The sequence below is a fragment of the Chenopodium quinoa genome, unplaced genomic scaffold, assembly GCF_001683475.1.
Source record: "Chenopodium quinoa cultivar QQ74 unplaced genomic scaffold, ASM168347v1, whole genome shotgun sequence".
Taxonomy (NCBI): domain Eukaryota; kingdom Viridiplantae; phylum Streptophyta; class Magnoliopsida; order Caryophyllales; family Amaranthaceae; genus Chenopodium; species Chenopodium quinoa.
Genome location: NW_018745068.1, coordinates 270,082 through 293,013, shown reverse-complemented (window position 1 = coordinate 293,013; position 22,932 = coordinate 270,082). Strand labels below are relative to the sequence as shown.

The following is a 22,932-nucleotide window of genomic DNA, read 5'->3' as shown; positions in this document are numbered from 1 at the left end:
TTAATATGATATATCATTGATTACATATTAGGGTAAAATCTTTAATGTGAAAAGATAATAGTTTTTATTTTAAAAATAATTTAAATCCTAAATCATTATTCGTTGCTTTTTACACTTGAAATTAAACTCTCAAATGTATATATCATTTTGTATATTTCTTGTGATCTCTTGATATCTATATATCATTATGTATATTTCTTGTGATCTTTTGATATCTAACAAATTATCTGTCTTTTCAAATTTTTAGACATAAAATGTTTAAAGAAGGTAAAGTTTTTTTATTGCATTATAAGTTTTTAATTTTTTTTTATGAAAAAAACATCTTATTAATCGGTATTTAGATAAAACCATTAATTTCATAAGATAATTTTTATTTTTTTTAATAATTTAAATCCTAATATCCCACGGTTTTTTTTTTATAAATAAACTCTCATAAAAATAATTTTTGTAATTAGATCATACTCATAATATTTTTGAACATTAAAAATAATAGTTATTATATGTAATATTTCGATGTAAAAAAATTTGTATAAAAAAAAAATTCGATAGGATCACCAACTTTATTAACACCGATAACTCTTCCATCTAATAAAAGTGGATAAATAGAACATATTAGCAAAAATAAAATTTATATAAAATATAATTGTTGTGAAATTAATCTAAAAATTGTAATTATACAAAATTAAATCTATGCATTGGAATTTTTTCATCATCCCCAATTGCCCAAACAATAGTATTTTGGAAAATTGAATCTTTATTTTATTATCGCTTGCAATGCGTGCGATATTGCTTCTTATTTGTATCTAATGGAGTAAATTTATCCTTCAATCAATTTTGAACAAAATTGTAGTACAAAGTTGACTTTAATTGAGGCATGAACGTAATCACCCTGTAATTAAAAATAAAAAATTAAGTAAATTTTATGACTTAATTAAGCTACCAAAATCACAAAAAATTTGTTTTAATCATAAAATTAATTGATAAAAACTAAAAGGTTCATTAACAGATTAAATAAATGTAAACAATTTATAAAGATATAATACCTCCTCATCCAATAGGATCATCAGGCGAGAAACTCGTACTTTGATATTCCAAAGATTTTTGCTCGAATATAATTCTTTGATTAAATTAGATCAGCATGTAAAAACAAAATTCAGTAAACAAAACATAAACATATAATCATTAAGTATCTCAAATAAACACAATTTAAGCAATAATCACAAATATACATTTAAACATGGGTTTTAAAAATTAGGCTAAGAATTACCCAGCCATTGATGATCTAATAAAACTGACACAAAATTAATGACACAAAATTTGCTTGGTTTGGTTTTGTATTGATACGAAATTTTGTTGGTGTCATATGATGAGTCAATTTATAATGGTAAATATCACAAATTTCAATTTAATATAATTAAGGAATAATTTTTATTTCTTATCATAAACACTATCAAAATTTATCTAATAATAGTAGGTATATAAATCCTATATCTAAAGATGATTATTTTAAAAGATAATTTTTAGTTTTTTAAATAAATTAAATCCTAATAAATCAATATTCGTTGTTTTAACTTACGTGGAAAAATTTATAAATCTCATTTGTCACTTTTGTTTAGGTGGCAAACGAATTTTTTAATTCTAAAATAAAATAGAAATGTAATTTTTAATTGGTCGAAAATATACCTTTACTTATGTGGCGCGCCGAATGCTCTAAAAAAATGCCTACTTTATTTATAATATATATATATATATATATTAGATTAGATTATTATTATTATTATTATTATTGATATTTAAAACATGTTTACTCAAAACCTTTATAAAGCCCACCTGTCTCATGACTAGACAATCATATAAAGATCCGCCCCATTTATTTATCAGACCCATATTATAACTATGGCGGGTCATGGCTTTTAAAGGCGTCCATTCCTATTTCCTACCTCTCTGAGTTATTTCATTGAAGCGCACTCAACGTTCTCCATTGAAGCGTTCTCCGTTGAATCTAATTCTTGTATACCCCATTGAAGCAGCTTCTAAGGTAAGTTGTTTGTTGTTGTTATCATCACATCAATTTCACAATCTAGGGTTTATATTTGATCTAATCTAATTTAATTATCAGTGCTTTAAGTTTAGGGTTCGTAAATTCTTAGATTATGAAACATCATGTCCAAAAGAAAAGAAAATTACGAGCGTAATTTGATTATTGAATCAAATATCCCTAAAATTATGTATTTTTCGAGATGATTCAATATGAAATTAAATCTCTTTTCCCTGGGCCTAGGACGGCCGCCCCTCCTGCCCTGCCTCAGGGACGGGCCTGAATAACTTGTATCCCCCATTGAAGCAGTTTCTCAGGCAACTTGTTTCTTTTTGTTATCATCGTATCAATTTCACAATTTTAGGTTTATCTTTGATCTAATATAATTTAATTGTTAGTGCATTAAGTGTTCGAAAATCTCAACTATTGGTTCTAACTACTAAGATTATGAAACATCATAACCAAAAGAAAACAAAATTATGAGCCTAATTTGATTATTGAATCAAATCTCTCTTAATTTATGTATTTTTCGAGATAATTGAATCAAATTTGATTGCTAATGTATTTCACAACCCTTTAATCTTAGGATTCAACTATGAAATCTGGAGTTTACGGGCTTTGGCAGTGTGTTTTTGATGATTTTGTGGAATACTAGTTGTGCCATCCGCGCGATAGCTCAATAATGTGTGATTTGTTAGTGTTATTACAAATATGTATATATGTAGTTTGTAAAAAGTACTAACAACTATACCATATTAAAATGTCCGAGTTTGGTTTATGTTAATTGGATTTGTTTTAATGATTGTAATGTTTAGGTTTATTTGTGAATGGTAATAGCAACCTACTGGTTAAAGTACTTACCTAGGACTTCCTATTTTCTAAATTAAATTCTTCTGATTTGAAAAATTATACAATTCTTTAACTGTGATTGTTCTACAGCATCTGGTACATAATGTGTTTCTTATTTATTTTGATAAAAATGTATATCGATATTATAGTGTTTTATAATTCATTCTTGTTTTCACTCTAAAGTGATCCTTTATTTTTCTCTCTATTTATTCTTTTTATAAATTTGCAAATATTACAGTAAATCCCTACTTGCATATATACCTTCTTCAATTTGCATGATTTCACAAATATGAGAAGACTTATCTCTCTCGGTCTTATTAAATCTTATCAAATCTCTCGCCCCCCCCCCCTCTCTCTCCCTTTCTTTTTCGAGATATATATAACTATTTTTGATATTCTTATCAAATATTCAAAAAGCCATATGTTTCCATATTAGTGGCTCTACCAAAGTTGACAAATTAAAGACAAATCTTTATGCATGGTCCCCCAATTTGGTGAAATAAATTGACCACTTGCTCTCGGGAAATGATTTTAGCGATCGAGCGTCTTCTGTGTATAATAATCCCTAATTTTGGATATATGTTTATTAAGATTTAACATGGAAGGCATGATGATTTGTTTTTTCCTCATATAACTACTCATTCGTTTTTACAATTTTGCAAATTTCAAATAACCTTCTAAGATTTGATCACACCATTCCACCTCACTTTTATTCTTACTCGTTCTTTATGGTTTTGCATATTTCATAAATATTTGATTGTGTATTTTGTTTAGAATTTAGTTTTCATGAAACAAATCATTTTTTTCTCCTTCCGTTGCTCCCTACTTCCTTTCTTTATCTAATAAGTTAGCAGAGTTGACAAAGGTAATCCTTATTTGCCTTCTCAGTCCCCCTCCTCACCCTTTATCTTCATTTACATTTTAACACTTGACTTGTATGCTTTTATGAAATTTAAATCATTTCATTAATTTATCCTTGATTACATAGTAAAGATGGTCCTCTAAAATGTTCTTCATTTCTTTCTCCTTACTTGAAGCCTTCACTATTTTTTTTCTTCATATCACATTTCTAATTTCTCTTCCTCCATAGCTTCTCTCTTTCTGCCTGCCCTCTTTCTCTATGCCCCTTTTTCTCTCCCGACCCTTCTTTCTCTCTCTCTCTCTCTCTCTCTCTCTCTCTCTCCTGGCCCTTCTCTTTCCTGGCTCCCTTTCTTTATCTCTCGACACATCTTTTCTTCCGATCCCTCTCTTCCTTTCCCATCCCACCTCTTTAAACAAGGTAACATGCATGGGATGAATGACTCGGGTTCAGATTAGATATTGTCTACAGTGGAAAAATAGTTTTAAAAAATTATCAATACTGTGATAATTGAAATTATTGTAAATACCTGGGTAAAACGTTCATTAAAAAAAAAAAAAAAAAAGAAAATCCCCAATCAGTGTATAATTTTGCCCCAAGAAAAAGTGAACAAATACTGAGATAACTTGTAAGAACTCTTATACTCATTAAGAAACAAAGAGTAGTACAATGATCCTTGAAAATCTTACTGTTCTACAAAATGTTCCCGGATTACACGCGTTGAGATTTATCCAACAATCCAACAAAACAATGAACGGATAAAGAAATTGAAGTTACATGGTTTGTATACATATACTACTGGTTTCTGCATACTGCTATAGATGCGTCTAATAATCAAAATAGTGACTCACTTTAGTTAATCACTTAATTGCAATGAGTCTTTTACAGACTGAGCCACCCTCTTGTCTGCTTTCTAGACTTTAGGTCCCAAAATATAATTCACATCACCACTTGTCTGCTTTCTAGACTTTAGGTCCCAAAATTAATTCAACAAGTCTTTGAAAGCAGGTGTTCAGAGTTCTTTTATTGATGACTTGCTTGGTAGGTCGATTGATTTCTTCCTTGGTGTCAAGCAAGTTGGCTCATCCTCCTATTCAAACAAGAAGAATTAGGGATAGTCTATAGATTTACTGTTAAGTTACAGTTAAAAATGATCTTATTCAAACAAGACGAATTAGGAATCTTACTCTTCATAGAAAGAAGCAGTGACTTGTTTAGAGTTTCAGCCATGAGTATTTCTCATAGAAAGAAGCAGTGACTTGAGAATTTAAAATCCCTGTTTAGAGAAATACACCCTTTCAAGTTGGGAATTGCTACTCTAAAAATGTTGGACATGTAGTATAGTAAATTTATTCATGTTAACAATTACTATGCTAAGTTCACAACTTAGGAATTGTACCAATATAATATTATTTGCTTTACTGTAAATCAATATAAAATTTTTCAACAGGACAATGCTCTTTTTAGTAATGCTACAAAATATTTACATTGCTGCAATCAATCCCATGATATGAACATCAAATCACCACCACTTTTCCTAAACCCTAAACCCCCAGACATCTGCAGCAACCACCTATCAACAGCAACCCTAAACTCAATCACTTCCCTCCTCTTCTCATGGTAGCCTTCTTAATCTCAATTGAGCTCCTCACATTCAAATTTCTCAAAAAAATCAAATGCAATTTCTCAATTTTAATCACAGTTCAATTGAATCAAACTTCCCAATTTACCTAATCTTTCGGCTCAGATAGCTAAAATTCCCTTTTAAACTCCCATATTTTATCCTATAATTTCTCACACCAGTCCTAGAAACCAAACTACTTTACATTAAACACCACTACACCACTCCTTGGCTTTCCCTTCTCAGCTGCATACATCAATACAACCTGTTTATGGGAGTCCACTCCAATGTTTGACAATACCATGGGAAAAGAAGAGAGTACCTTTAGGAGAGGTGCAGAATATTAAGAAATAAAACATTCACCCAAACCAGAGTACACAAGTGTAGGAAATTTACGCTCTACCTAAAGATAAGAGTATAAGACAGTTCAAAATAGAAAATCAGGATATAGCTAAAGTAAAAAAAGAATTTATCAGTGAGTAGGATAATTTGTGCTGATATTGCAAGTTTCTTACCTACGTGTCCAATCCTTCAGCAATAGGAAGTCTAGCTAGAAGTGACATCGAAATTTGAGTAATGGCCTGAAAGAAATTAGAAAGTCATTAATAACAAAGAATATAATAAAGTAGCCATAAGTTAGTAATCATAGTCAATGTAAATCAGGTCCATATAAATAAAGAAAATCTTCAATACTTTGTATATGGGATCACATATCAGACTTCATTAGCAAAACAAGATATTGCCTCAGAAGCATATCCAAGATGATAAGTAGGGGAAAAAAAAAAAGATTTCCTATAGACAAATGTAAGAAAAAGCGCTAGCACAATGGGGAGCATGAAAATTTAGTGCAGAACATGGCTATGGTAAATAGGAGATAACAAATTAGAGAAAGATGAAAGAACCATATGTAAGTATACCAGATTTAACAGCTCCACAAACTACTCCCCAAATCAATAGAGGCCATGTAGGTTGTTGAATCTCCCATATGTTCTGTGGCAATAGAACTTGATAGTAGAATTGTGATAAGCATACATTAGACTAATAACAATTTTAATATTAATGCACTAATTATCAAGAACATGCTTCTTATTGTCAATATAAACACTTATTGTTAATATATAATGAAATTTGACCAGTTTCAATCATATGCAAATCACAATAAGCCTAACCTGAAGAAATGATAAGTCATACCATGTAATTCTGCTTAGAGTTGGTGACTGCAATCGAAAAGAGACGAATTAGTGGCCAGACCAATATTTCTTCTGTCCAAATTCCAATAGAAAGTAAATAACATTTTCCACTATGACACAATGTAGGAATTGTTAACATCACCAAAAAACCAAAAGAACTTTATATTTCACAAGACATACATACAAATAACCAAAATAACCATTCAAACACACATCAAGTGTAAATATCATACTCTGTATGATCCTGCATCCTTTTTTTTAAGCGAAAGTAGTAAATTTATAAGCCAACTGCAGAATCCTTGTAAATTCACAGCCTTGACCATCCAAAGAATCTGCATGGGCCAAAACTCACAGAATAACAATGCTATACATCACAAAACAACATGCACAACAAGAACTCAAAGATTAAAAAAAAATAAAAATTAAGAATGATACTCTAACAGCGTGAGTTATCATATTTCATATATAGCCATATTGAAAAAGAACCTAGGCCACCAATTAGATATGGATGCCGAACTAAACAAGTGCCTTATATGTATTTACTACTAATGACACTCACATAAACTTCAACTAACGAGCTAATTAAGAAGGAAATAGAAACCTCGGGTGATTTATTAACTCTGTGCATACCTATGACTTTATTATTCCCTTACCAAACACAAAATTCAAACCCCCAATATAAAAGCCCAATAAATATACTTCCACTGTAAATACAAAAAAAAATATTACTCTGACAGACAATACTGAAATTATATACCAATATATATCTGCTGAGCTTTGGATAATTTCACTAAAAAGGTATTACTCCTTCCTCTCTCGAGCTTTAGTAATTAAACACACACATAACTCATTCATTAATCAGTTCTTTCCTCAACAAAAAAATCACATAACATAATTGACCAAGCTCCTAAAACACAATATCATGATTATAGGGGTTCTGAAAACATTCAACAGTCTATCCATACAAAAATTGATCAATAGAACCCCTCATGAGACTGGAGATGCAGAAATTGTCAGTCTCATCATAAGTAGCAGGACGGTAGTAACTTCCATGAGCAAAAATTACAAACCACCCACAATTGGGAATCAACAAAATCAATCCACCTCTGTGAAGCTGCCTTTTCTACAAAGCAATCATAATCATGAATGAAGATACATGACATCACTTTCAAAAGCTGTTTTGACTTGCATGAGCTAAAAATCTAAAATTTATGTCTCAAATCAGCTGATTGAAATATCTTTCTTAATAATTGTGCATTATTCACTTCAATAAAGTAAATATGTCAAAAGGGAGGGAGCCACATTACTGACATGTAAATGAGGTTTGATCTTCCTGTCAGTGTAACTATGACAAAAACAGCATCATGTGGATTTTGATCCATAGCTTCTTTAAGTTTTCATCATACAGGGAACAAACTGAAGAGAGGGCAAACCCAGAGTTCTAATTGCATTTAAAATACTAGCAAACATTTTTTTGATGCAAGCCATAATAAACAAAACACTTTGAGGCAAACTTATATGGTATGAGGTCCCCGGCTAGCTCATCTCATTTGATATAACTTATCTTGCACTTTGTCATCAACATGGCTTCAAAACCTCACATACAAGGCATTATTAATTAACAGGAGCACAAAGCCACAATATTGACAATATTTCTATGGTCAATACCAATAAAAAAAATCACACTAATTATAGACTCAAGATCACGAAAAAAAAAAAAAAAAAATCAACAGCAAGACATTATTGTTTTACTGAAGTTGACAATAACAGAATGAGCAAAGGTAAATATCATACCTTCTTGCCAGGCCTCACTAGTCTTAAAGCAACTTCAGCAGCAGTGTTGGTTGCTGCAAGAACATCAGCTTTTCTGCCAGTTACCGGGCCTTATTGAATGACATGAGGGTGTGCAACAACAACAATAAAGCCATCAATATGACAACCCATATCACTGCAACAAAACAAACATCCAACTCTCATTACTCAATCAGCAAAAACTCATTAAGTTTATACTTAAACAAGATTAATTGAAAGAACAATTACGCATTAAAAACCTTACAATTTCACTAAGTCACCTTCTTTGAGCACTGAGTCGTCACTCGCAAGGGGTGAAATATGACAAACAACATTGTTGACAGATAAGCATGTTGGGAAAACAACACCTCGTTCAATATTCTTTCACATTCTTGTACATGTTACCAGTTTGCCTATACATCATAAACAAAGACCATTCAAAACATTGCATAGCCACTCAACATTCTATAGATATCATTAAAACAGAATAAAACCCAGACAACAAAAGTCTCATCTTAGTACAAACATCGTATAAGACCAAAAAAACCAACATTACAACCAAGGATACCACACTTTCAATCAAACCAAATATTCCAGAAAAAATAAATTAAAACCCAAATCAAGAAACTATTATGAGAAGGTATGATATTAAATAAAGGAGAGAGAAAGCAAATGGAAGATTGCCTATACATCATGAAAAAAAAAAAAAAAACCATTCAAAACATTCCCTTTGTTTCTCATAATCTTTCGCTTATTTTCTTGGGATTTCGGGTCCTCCAAATTCGACCTCGCCGGAATTGGCTTTTCTTCGACGTGAAACTATACCCAATTCTGCAAAACCATCACACTAATTGTCACCTAGGGTGCATCGAGCAAAAGGGGTGCGAAATTGAAGTAATTCCATCCCCCTATTCTATACTATCAATTAAATAGTTGTGAAATTAAACCAAACCCTAGATTGTCAAATTGATATTCCATGATTATAAAAAAAGCTAAAGATCATACTTCAGCTTCAATGAAAAACTTGGAATACGCTTCAATGGAGAAGAAACTACCCTAATATTCTGAAAGTTTCTGTTTTCGGTTATAGGGTCTCTATAGAGACTAGAAAAATTGGAGGGAGGAGAGATAAGTGGAGAGTGAAGAGAGAGAAAATGAAGTGAGAAAGGAGATGGCAGAAAGAGAGAAAGGAGAGATGGAGTGAGAGTGAGAAAGACCGGTTCAAAAGAGAGAGAAAGCAAATGGAAGAAATGAATGGTGGAACATAAAAAGGGGAAAAAGCAAGACTGAAGGACGACTAAGAACACAAAATGCTGAAATCAAGTGTCAACAAGCATGGAGGGCTATTTCGAAAATAAAAAATAGCTTGAGGGCATAAATGGAAGCACACTATAGATTTCAAATAGTAACGCATCTTGGGGCTTTTGAAAGGGTTGTAGAAGTAAATTTCTTTTTTTTTTTTTTTATTTTTTTTATTTTTTTTTTGGTTTTGTTCAGCATTCTTGTGTTTTTTATGATTTTTTTGGTTAATTGATTAAATATTTGAAGTGCGTATTATTAGATTGAATTGAAGTATGAAGTTGATGTTTTAATGGGTTAAGTTGAAATTATATAAGATATAATTTTGTTAGTTGATGAGTTAATTGATTGGATTAGATTGTTGCAAACTTGCTTACTTGTAAATATAAAATATTTTCTAATAAAACTTACTAATAATTAATAATGCTACATATGTCAGAAGTCAAATTCAATGAAGAGATCACAAGAAAGAAGTATTTCTAAGTTTTTTTTTCAAAAAGAACATAAAGAGAAAGTTCTCATCCGCCTAATAATCATCCCTCCAATCATCAAAACCCACACATTTTTTAAATTTGGTTTTGTATTAATTAATTTGTCTTAGCTCATTTTGAACTTATTATGCATTGCGCTACCCCTCTCCCCGATCCGCCACTGTTTTATGAGCCTTATTATAGGAGTCAATTTGTAATCTGCTAGAATTTAATCAAACTTTTGTTGCTTTTGTGTTGCAGGCTGTTGTTTACAACTGTTTAGGACGTAACTATGAAAATAGGTCTTTGCTCCCTGGGTCCAGGGCGGCTGCCCCTCCTGCCCTGGCTCAGGGGTGGGCCTCAATGTTCGGTTCGCTTTCGACCTTGCATCGGCCGCCCTAGGCCCAGGGGCAGGCCTCAATGTTCCATTCGCTTTCGACCTTGCATTGATATACACAAGGTTCATATACTTTATCTTTAAGACTTTCAAAATTTATGATGAAAGTTGTGAAATAGTTGATTTTATTGGTAAAACTATGGTGATTTAATGTATTTTTGGTAAATTAATTGTGGAAATTCTTATCCTTGTTTATGTGATTGTATGATTTACAATGGTTTTTGATGGGGTTATTATACATACACTGTTATTGGCCTAGTTTCGGAATTGCTATTTTATTTTTAAATGGTGAGCACTTTGATTCTTTTTGAGTTACACTGACTGATTAGTTGGTTTTATGTTGTTTTTTCTTTTCTAAATTGATGGTGGAAATTGTGAACCTTGTTGATAAGAATGTAAGATTACTGTAGGTTTTGATGGTAGAAGTGTCAATTCTTATTTATACACTTTTTGTTGTTTTGATAAATTTCACAGGGAAAAGTGAAGCAAATTGTTGGTTCCACCCTTTTGGATTTGAAAGAAGGAATCATCATCATCAGCTCTAGTTACCAATTTTGTTTCTGATAAGCCGTCAGCTGAATATGCTAGGTTGTACAAGGATGATGGGCTTTTGGGTGGTCATGTTATCATGCTTGGCGCAGACCCTTTGAGCAAAGCTGCTGCAATTGAAGCCTTGCATGCTTTTCCGGGTAGGTTTTTTTAATTTTGATGGAAATGATTATAATAAGGTTAACAATAACAAGATTATCGATGTTACTATTATAAAACATAGGTAGTAATTTATTCCATTCTATTCAACAGTTTCTCTTTCTTAATAGGAGCTTTCTCAAGTGTTTTTGGACTATGTCTTCTTTATTAGTCTTGGCCTGATCTTCTCAAAATATGAGATTCTATTGTCCTTTTGGGAAAATAGCAGCTTGCTCCTTACAAAGTTTCTTAGTAGCCTCATCTAGACAACCTAGTTATCTTTCTTTTGCTTCATAAACTTTTCAGTATATTTTTTGTTCTGCAAAAATGTTATATCTAGAAAAGAGAAATTTAATGGCTAATTTCATCATGACCACCTTCTCATTGATGATCAATATCTGTTCATAATCTGATTATTGAGGGGATTGTTAAGTGTGTATTTATCTCAACTTGATTCTGTTTTTGGCCACACAGTTTCAAAATTGTATCTCTAAAGATATGTCAAGAAAGACATTTCATCTACTGAACTAGAATGGTAACCTTCTAGGTGGTATGCAGGTTGGAGGTGGGATTAATTCCGAAAATGCGTTAAGTTATATTGAAGAGGGAGCCAGCCATGTCATCGTAACATCAGTAAGTGATTTCAGTTTGGTACTAACTTTATGCACCTTTTGTTTTTATGCATTGTTGGTGTGGAGATGGGGCAACCTAGATAGGCGTAAATTTTGGCTGACTGGGATTTGAAACTGATTTGAGTTGAGCTATTTATGATGACTATGGTTGCAACTCTTGCAAGTGTTATAGTATGCTTCCGACATGTGGTATAACTTGCTATATATATAACTAGCTGCAATATATCCGAACGAATATTTGTAATGAGTTGACTTATAAGTTGAGTGGAAAAAGAGACAAGGAAAAAAACCAAAAAAAAAAAAAAAACGAAAAAAAAATGGCTATGCAGCTTAACCTTGACCTATGTTTGATGGACTCGGGAACGGGTGTCAGACACAAATCCAATTGTCCATCCGGCAAGTTCCAGAATTTTTAGGACATGGGGACTCTACCCGATGTATGGACACACGTAATTTTACCTCCGTTTGAGAAGAAAAAAACAAAAATCCTATCCTTCTTTCTTCAAAATAGAAAAGCCCACTAGCCCAATCTATTACCTAAATGCCACCCAATAAAAATAAAATGAAAACACTCTTGATACCTTCCAGCCCCACCTATCCATTAAGAACCTTCACAATTGAAAGCACATAAATCTAACCCACGCGACTTTTTTACTCTTTGAACTTCCACTAATTTTTTTTATTTTTTATATCTCTTTCTGTAAATGTGTTCCTATCTTTCCCTCAAATATCCTATTTTTCTCCTCTTCCTCTAAGAAGCATTTTAATTACAATCTTCTCTTTTTCCCTCTTTAATGGAAGTGTCCAAATGCACAGTGACAAACACGGATTTCGTACCCATGTCCGTGTCATGTTGTGTCGACATGGGCACTCCGAGCGATTTGCCGTGTCCTAGTAACTTAGACCCCAACCACTAAGGGTAGCTATAAAATGTGCATAGAAAACTCACAATTGGCCGTCGCATTTTGTCCTCACTCTTGCGCACCTGGATCTTAAGCGTGCTTGGCTTGGAGTATTCTTGGGATGGATGACCTATTAAGTTGCATGAGTAAGGACAAAATGTGTGGGAAAAACTTATGTTGGTTTGTGGGCCAATTGTCACGATGCACATGTAGTAGATAATTAGATATCCTTGGTTGTTGGGGTGTCCCACATAAAATGTTTGATTATATCTATGTAAACATTTTTGTAAGGATTTTTTGACTTTTACCACCAAAAAAAATCACGAAATTGGTTTTTACCTCCAACACTTCTAAGTTCTATTTTACCACCAAAAAAATTTCTAAAAATTGATTTTTATCACCTACCGTCAAGAAAACCGTTAAGTCTAACGGTTATAAAAGAAATTCTTCGATTTTTGTGCGCTAAACATGTTCTTTGTAGGTTTAGGGGGGCATTTCGGCCCTATGGGTCCAATTTGAGGTCAGAATTGACAAAAAATGATCGGTAATGCCTCGTTTTGCGAGTTTCACGCAAATCGAGGTATTTTTTAGTAGGAAAAAGGAAACATTTCCGATCATTTTTGACAGTTATGACCTCAGATTGGACCCATAGGGCCAAAATGCCCCCCTAAACCCCTAAAGATCATGTCTTTGGCATGAAAAACAAAGAATTAAAAAAATTCCGATAGGTTTACCGGTTTTTTTTTGTGGTAAAAAACAATTTTTAATTCTTTTTTGGTGGTAAAATAAAAGTTTTAGAACTTTTGGTGGTAAAAAACAATTCGTGGTTTTTTTTTTTTTGTGGTATAAGTCAAAAAATCCTTTTTGTAATTAATAAATTATATTTGAGCCTATTCATTAGGCTTTTGATGTAGGCTTACTCAATTTGGTTTGTTAATGTTTTGAGCCAAACATGAACTCAAGTGAGCCAAGCTTTATTAAGTCGATCTCAAATAGTTCACGAACACGTTAGGCTCATTTTCACCCCTAGTTGGATGGGTGGGGTATTGCATACATATTTCAATGTTCATACCCATGTTAATGTTAGTGCTTACCAATACTCCTAATATTCAAGTAGTTAGTGTTGCTATGTACACTCAGCACCATGCACTTAATCTTTAGATGGTGTCATATAGGTTAATAATCCCTGAATTTGAGGGGTATTTGTAATTTGCTTTATTTATTTTAATAATTTTACAACAATAACAAAGCCTTAGTCCCAAAATACTTGCTTTTTTAACAAGTGAAAAATATTGACTTTTGGAGGGCCATGATATAAGAATATTTTTATGTTTGTGTTTCATGAAAAATGTTTCTACCGACGTGAAGTTTCTTATTACTTCTTGTTCCTTTGCATCAGTTGTCTATTAAAACTTTGCAAAGAGCTAAATGATTATATTTAGACTATTTATGTTGAAAATTTTAATTTTTTGTTACTTGCAATTGGGAATTTAAAACCCTAATTTTCTGTAGAATATCTCTGCAAAAGTTTACGAACTACTAGCTGAAGATGTTCTTTTTAATGTCTGCTATCTGGAGAGCTAGACTTTCTATAAAATGAATTTTGATTTGATGCACAGATCAATTAGACTAAGTGATTTTGTCCTTTTTTTTTAAACTCGTTATATTATAGTGCGTTGTTAGATGTATCATGTATGTAATGCCACTTGCTTATCCTTTTAATGCCATTAATTAAGGATTATGTGGCAGCTATGTGTCATTTAATAGACGAATTGCCTTTTTAAAATGCGAGTGAGTGGGATAAATTTTATGGTATCGGGTCTGAATATCCTGTTTTACCACTGCTAATATGTATCTGATTGCTTTTTAATCTCAGCTAATGGCGCTATTAAATTTGCCATGATGCTCTAAAATTTTCCCTTATGTTATTGCAGCTTTCTTAGACTGTCTTATTCAATTCATTATTTGCTCCATTGATTTTTTTTTGTTCAATTGTGCTTAACTTCTCTTAAGCAGAAACTAGGTAGCTTCAAATGACTACTGCACAGTGTTACTTCTATTTTTGGTTTCTTGAAAATTCTGTTTTCAATGCGTATTTATGCACTTCATGTTGACTTTACCTTACACGTGATTGCAGTATGTGTTCAACAATGGGCAAATGGACCTTGATAGGCTTAAGGATCTGGTCTGCACTGTTGGAAAAGAAAGGCTTGTGTTAGATTTGAGCTGCAGAAAGAAGGTACATCTCTCGTGTTAGATCCTTTCTCAAATCTAAAAATGTGATCTTTCAACCAATATAATAGGCACAATATCTAATCATTAAAGAGAATGCAGATCCTTAAAAGATTTAAGCAATTAGTTTGTGCAAGAGAACTTTTTTTTGACTGTTTCAAATGCTGATTTGCATTACTAATATTGTAACATAAAGCATATCAAAATATTATATGGTCATGGCTCATAGTAGTGTGCAACAGTTCAAATTTTTATACGAACGAACACTGTGCCCTAGAAAAAAAATGAAGGTCCAACCATTTCATATGGTAACTAAAAATTGCTTAAGTACACACAAAACATACCCTTCATTACCAATGCATTAAGAAATCATGTATATAGGAACAATAAATTAGAAGATACTGCGATACTCCCTCTGTTTTTTTTTTTTTTTTTTTTTTTTTTTTTTTTTTTTTTTTTTTTTTTTTTTATAAGCTAGAGTTGGGATTTTCCACTATTCATATGTCATCATTGACTTAATTTTTTTACCCATATATAAAACATAAATATGATTATATAATATGTTGTTGGATTTGTCATAATGTCTACTTTTATAAATTAATTTTTTCATAATGTTTACTAACCTCTAATTACAGATATTGATGGTCAAAGTTGTATCTTGGCAAATATGCAAATCCAACTCTAGCTTATAAAAAAAAAAAAAGAGGGAGTAAAATTTAAGTTAAAAGAGGCTCACTTAGCCATGTCCGGAAGTTCTTTCAGTTTGGAATTGTTAGTGGCACTAATTAGGGAAAATGAATATTTTTAGGGTTATAAATGTCCACACACTATTCTTAAGAGTTACAAAATAAGAACCAATTAACCTTAATGAGGGAAAATATATAAATAAATATTTTAGGGAAATTATCGTCCTATCCATAAAGTGTGGTCATTCCTTTAAGGGGTAAATACATAAATAAACACTTTTAGGGGTATAATAGTCTCAACACTATTCATAAGAGTTTATTTATACTCTTAAAAAGGTTGGGATTAAATTGTAAAGACAAATGATTAAGATTAAAAAAATTGACAATGATATATTAATTCACTATGATATATTAAGATTGACAACAACAAAGCCTTAGTCCCAAAATGATATGATATATTAAGATTGATAATGTGACAAAATTATACCTATGTTATAGATATATTTATTCACTATGTTCTCGAGATGGGACGGAATTTGCACATTAAATAAATAAAAAGTTTAGAAGAAATTAGCATTGGGGCTCTCTCTTTATGGGATGTAGGATCCTGCCAATGTCCATTTTGATCTTCCTAAGATATTGTAATTTGTGTTCCGTCAAGGTCATTCCACCTTAAGTTGATCATAAAGTCATAACCCTGCCAAGGGCTGAATGTTGATTGGTCTTAAGGCAGGGTTAATAGCCCATTTTTTCTCGTTTGTCAAGTGGCCTATGCTCACCCTTTCAAGATCCAAGGCTGCAATTAATCTGGTTGACTGTTCCCTAATTTCGTTTTATTCTAATAAAGAAATGCTGTTGCTGATTCTCTTGTAGGAAGGTAAATACGCTATTGTAACGGACAGATGGCAGAAATTTAGCAATGTATATGTTGATGAGCAGACTCTGGAATTTCTTGCTGCCTATGCTGACGAGTTTTTGGTACATGGTGTGGATGTTGAAGGAAAAAAGTGAGTCTGAGTTTCGTTTCTTCTTTGCTCTAGTCATTTCATTATCCTTGAATAATTTATGTCTACGTAGTACGTATAATGACAAATAGACTTTAGCCTGAAGACTTGTTAACTGTCACTTAGAAATTTTCTGAAGACTTGAAGAGTTAACTTTTGTTCTTGCTACATTAGATTGAGTATGGTATAATTTGACTGCTTGCTTATTGCAGATTGGGAATCGACGAAGAGCTTGTTTCTTTGCTTGGAAAATACTCACCAGTAAGTAAACAGTGTGTTTGGCTATGTTCTATACTTCTGATATTTAAACAGTCATATGCTCAGCAATTTAGGAATAACTTTTCTTTTCTTGAATTTCCATATTGATTGAAGGGAAGGTATGTTAATACTGCAATATATTAATGCGTTATGATGAGGTGTGCTGAAGTACACTTATGTGTAGACGGAAAACAAGGAGAATATTTTCAATCATGGTCTTTCTTTCTGGTTCTGCGTTCTGCATACGAAATTATACTACCAGACCACACAACATTATCTTGCAGGTGGTGTTAAAAAATAAGGGAAACACAAGATGAAAGAAAAACCTCCGTCTAGAATTGATACATTTACACTTTAGTATAATTAATCTGTCGCTGTGATAATGCTCAGAACTAATACCATGAAAACGTTATTGCAAAAGGACCTCTCAGATTCTCTTATCTTAACTATATAAAATTACCTTCTACTCCACATTGTTTACCCTTGGTCTTGGCGAACAACTGCTGATCTCTATTTCGGTGAAGCATTTTCTACTCATGGTTTAGTGGTTCATTGGCATGAGCAGTCTTATTCATTTTTGTTAAAACATGACACTATATATGGTAGTTACATATATCAGCTTGTCTTAGGGGTCAAGACACACAATTTCGGGATAAGGAGTTAAATCTTCCCGCAAGGTTCTTATATTATGGTGTAGAAATTGTACTATTTAAAGAGCATCTATAGAATATAAATTATATAGAATCAGCCAGGGTATTATAAATTATTGCTCAATAGTTCGATTTTTGCCTTTCACCTGAACAAGCTGTAGCCAACCCCATCTTTGGGAGGCTTCAATTGCTGTTGTTTTACCTTACCAATATGAGCATGCCACCAAAACTTGTACTGGTTATATGCTGATTTGATTTTTTTCTCAGATTCCAGTGACCTATGCTGGCGGTGTGACAGTTATGGAGGATCTAGAAAAGATTAAGGTAGCTGGCAATGAGCGAGTTGATGTAACTGTTGGTAGTGCTTTGGATATATTTAGGGGTAGTTTACCCTACAAAGATGTCATTGCATGGAACCTTAAGCAGGAGTCCGGCAGCTAGCTCTTCTCTATTTTTTGTCATCTTTGAACCGGTTCTCTTCTAACACCATTATTAAAGACACAGATCCGCTTCACTAATCAAATACACCTTGCTGCAAATACCATAATTTGCTTAACAAGGTGTTATTAATGACTCAATGTTATTGTTGTATTGTCCCTTTCGTTTTGTTTCGAATTGGCCTTGCCATTCTAAGTTCTCAATTTTGATGTTATGCTTCTTAGCTATTTGATTATTATTTTTTTGGCAATGGTTGAATAAAAAAGAATTTATTTTGACTTTTTATTGGAAGCTATTGAGAAAATATTGGACTGGGATTCTTAAATCGGATTGGACCGGACTAGACTCGGAATATTATTTACAAATTCAATGTGAGATTATATTATAAAGATTAAGGAGTATAAAATATAGCTAAATATAATACTGCCTCCATTTTTAAATACTTGCTCCATTTTTCCATGCGCGGAGGAGAAAATAATAAAATATAGAGGTGGTAGAATTGGTGGAAGAACAAAAAATTGTAAGAATAGGAGGAGACAGAATATGAAATCAATAAAATATGATTTATGTTGGGTTCACTAGTTCAGAGAAATAAATTAAATATTGTAAAAGCTTGTCAAATAAAGAAATGGGGCAAGTATTTAAAAACGGCCGAAAATGGAAAGTGGGGGAAGTATTTAAAAATGGAGGGAGTACTTGAAATCATCAATTGTAACACCCTAGACATTCCTAACGGAGGGAGTACTTGAAATCATCAATTGTAACACCTAAAAAACTTCTTTCCTATAAAATACCTGTTTTACTCTTTTTTAAATACGATATAGGAAATTTTAAGACATTACCGCCATTGTGAAAACGGCTAAGACAATTATCAAAGACACACAGCGGAAGACTTTCTTTAAAAACCAATTAAAACAAGTCAACTTAAAAATTCAAACCAACGAAAGTAAAGTCAAACCAAAGTGAAATGCAGTCAACCTACAACTTGGAACCATTGTAGCCTCTTATTAAAACCGAAATAAAACTTAAAACCTTTGTGTTATCTCACAAGCAAAATATATAATATTCAAAGCAATAAATCACATCACATTCTTATGGAAACTGAGCATGATTCGATCTTTACTCATGCCCATCATGAATATGGTTCATCACCTGAATAACTTCTCTTTACTTTGTCTCCACTACTCGCCATTAGAAATGAGTCGTCGTAGGGCCAAGATAAAAACAAGGCCAAACAAAATACAAACACACAATCAGCAATGCTGAGTACATAAGCGTAAACAGAACACACTATCATGCTTTCATTCAATCATCACAAAACTTAACTTGTTGCACCTGTTTAATTACAAGCATACAACATACAATATAACCAACTAACAAATTACTAAATTATTTATTTAGCATGATTACGCATTGAACGGGTTTCCCCCTAACCTGCCCCAATAAAGGGGTACTAACACGGGAGCTAACCGTGTCAGTATAAAAGAACCACTCGTAAGTGGCGGAATTTCTGCGCATAATAAAATACAGCGTCCTGTACTCCCAGTAAAAGTTATGGTCAAATATAAAGTCGCATAAATACCCATATATTCATACTCAAGGTATATATGTTCTAAGAGTTTTTGTGCGTAATCTCTTTCCCTTTACGTTGTTTACATATTTTTAGACTTGGTGATGACTCTCAAACCATAACACAATCAATCACTACAAATCATTCAAGCAATCAAACATACCAATTAAATTCTTGAATAATTAGTGGCCACATAATTTTTAATTTTGAACCCTTTTTAATCTATCTCGGTGTCGGTGTCAAAGACACCTTAAGTGCATAAAGCACCACAAATCCTATCCCTTGGTGTTTAGAACACCTTAAGTGCACTTAGGCACCAAAATATAATTTAATCCTCGCGTACATAGACACTTAATAGCTCCTTTCCCATGCTTATAGCACCAATAAAAATTATATGAATTATAATAAAATTTTCTTTAAAAATTCCAAACTTAATTAAACATGCTCTCAATCTTGCCAATAATAAAAGTGTGGTTCATATTCAACATGCCAACATAATTAATTACAATCATCAATTCACCACAAATAATCCATACTTCACAAATCATTCACCAACATCAATCCAAACAATAATTCCAATCAATGTCTATCTTGATACTACCTTGGAATTAATTGAGCAAAGCCTAACATGCTTCTATACACCTAAATAATTACCAAGTACCCGAACGTACCTTGAATATGATCTCAAAATCGCCACGACTACACAAAATCGATCACTTACTTGGAAATCTCCTACAACCCAAAATTACAAAGAGACATTAATACCTAATCAATATAAATTTTCAGCAATATATACTCTTTAAATCACTTATAAACCCTCTAAAACAAGCTGAAAATTAATTTAAAACCCCTACTTTTATACCCAATTAATGGGTAATTAAAAATCCTTTCAAGAAACATAATTCTAACCTTTATATAAAAATTCATGCTTTATGAAAACATGTAAAATTGTTGTAATTATGTTTAAAAATACCTATTTCAATAATATTAATCATCTACAATCAAATTCCATCAATATACATTAATTTAGAAACCTAGGGTTTTCAATTTGGGGCTTTTTAGCTTAAAAACAAAATCTAAAAATTATATACATAACAACTAAAATCAAACATCATAAAAATTATCACACAACCCAAAAACAATAATTAAATCAAGGCTAGATTAGAACTAAAAACAAAAGAGAGTTTTTATTTTTTATTTTTATTTTTTTTGGGTTGTGCACCTCACCACGGCAGGGCTGCTGCCGCGCGCACGCTCGCCGGTGCTGCTGCTGTCGGAGTTCGCAGGTAGCGGTGGCCGGCCGGTGGGTGGTTGTGGTGGTGGCCGGCCACGCGTGGTGGCGTGTGGCGTGAGATTGAGAAAAATAAAGGGGAGGGGGAAAATTAAGGGGAAAGAAAATAAGAGGAGAAAGAGAGAGGCCCTAAGATCATTTTTTCACTTATGTCATTCCGACATACAGGGCTGCGACACTTCGTTCCATATAATGCCTCAAATGGGGTCATGCCAATGCTTGCATGGTAACTATTGTTATAAGAAAATTCAATTAAGTCCAAGCTATCTTTACATCCCCCTTGGAAGTCTACGACAGAAGCTCTTAACATGTCTTCCAAGGTTTGAATAGTTCTCTCAGTTTGTCCGTCTGTGGCAGGGTGAAATGTTGTACTCATCTTTAGTGTTATTCCAAAGCTTTCTTGAACACTCTTCCAGAACTTTGAAAGAAACCTAGAATATCTATCAGACACAATATCCTTTGAAACTCCATGTAATCTCACAACATTCTTGATGTAAGCTTTTGCAAGTTGCTCCATCTTTTAGGTCTCATTCATTGGTATGAACACCGCAGATTTAGTAAGTCTATCCACCACGACCCAAATGGTATCATTTCCACTCTTTGACTTTGGGAGGCAAGTTACAAAGTCCATTGAAATACAATTCGACTTCCATCCAGGAATTTCCAATGATTGCACAGTTCCTTGCGGTCTCTTGTGCTCTATTTTCACTATTTAACAAGTTAGACACTTTGTTACAAATTCCGCAACTTCATTCTTCATTCTAGGCCACCAATACATATTTTTCAAGTCTTTGTATAGCTTGTCCCCTCCTGGGTGTACTGAGTATGGTGTATTGTGACCTTCTTCCATCAGATTTCTCTTTACCTCCTCGCATTTTTGTGGTACACACCATCGACCCTTGTACCTAGGCTTCCATCTTCATGAATTTTGAAATTTGTAGCCTTTCCTTGCTTTATATTCTCACGAATCCTATCCAACTTAACATCTCCTACCTGATTTTCCCTTATTTCATCAAATATTGTTGGTTGAATACTCAGGTTCGCAAGTATGCCTGCTGGTACTCCCCATTCTACCACATCCAGGTTCATTTTTTTCATTTCCCTACATAACTCATCAGCCACTATCAAAGTGTTCAGCCCATGGCTTAACTTACAACTTAGAGCATTTGCAACTACATTTGCTTTCCTTTCATGGTATTGTATGTCTAAGTCGTAGGCCGTTGTAAATTCTAACCATCTCCTTTGGTGTGAGTTTAGATCTCTTTGGGTGAAAATGTATTTCAAACTTTTATGGTCTGTGTAAATTCTACATTTCACTCCATACAAGTAATGCCTCCAAATATTTAGCGCAAAAATGATTGCAGCTAATTCTAAGTCATGAGTAGGGTAGTTTAATTATGAGGTTTCAATTGTCTTGATGCATATGCAATCACCTTCCCATTTTGCATAAGTACACATCCCAGACCATTCTTGGATGCATCCCTATATTCATCATAGATTCCACTTTCATCTGATAGTGTAAGCACCGCTGCTGTAATCAACTTTTGTTTTAAGAGTTGGAAAGCTTCCTCACACTTGTCATCCCATTCAAACTTCTTGTCCTTCTTCATTAGAGAGGTCATAGGCTTAGCAATCTTAGAAAAATCCTTCACAAAACACCTATAATACCCTGCTAAACCTAAGAAACTTCTAATGTCGACATCGTCCTTAGCGTAGGCCATCCTTTTACAGCCTCAATTTTGGCTGGATCTACTTCTATCCCATCCTTGGACACAAAGTGACTCAAAAATGCTACTTTCTTCAACCAAAACTCACACTTGGAAAACTTCGCATACAACTTGTTCTCCCTTAAGGTTTGTAGAATTGCCCTCAAATGTTTTACATGTTCCTCTTTATTCTTTGAATACACTAGTATATCATCTATGAACACCACGATACACTTGTCCATAAATGAATGGAACACTCTATTCATCAAGTCCACAAAGATTGCTGGAGCATTCGTAATCCAAATGGCATTACTGTGAACTCATAATGTCCATACCTTGTCCTAAATGCAATTTTGGGAATA

General features: G+C 32.9%; 1 protein-coding gene and 1 pseudogene across 1 annotated transcript; one reads left to right on the top strand and one right to left on the bottom strand.

Annotated features, from left to right (window-relative positions):
- Nucleotides 1–1,985: 1,985 nt before the first annotated feature.
- LOC110709443 lies at nt 1,986–18,247 on the top strand (annotated as a pseudogene).
- A 4,008-nt stretch (nt 18,248–22,255) lies between these two features.
- Nucleotides 22,256–22,585, bottom strand: LOC110709476 (uncharacterized mitochondrial protein AtMg00860-like). Its single transcript, XM_021887699.1, has one exon. It carries the CDS (start codon nt 22,583–22,585, stop codon nt 22,256–22,258), a length of 330 nt encoding a protein of 109 aa, XP_021743391.1.
- Nucleotides 22,586–22,932: the final 347 nt, after the last annotated feature.

Excerpts from the sequence above, each read along its gene's own strand:
- LOC110709476 (XM_021887699.1), bottom strand. The coding sequence starts at position 22,585 with ATGGCCTACGCTAAGGACGATGTCGACATTAGAAGTTTCTTAGGTTTA.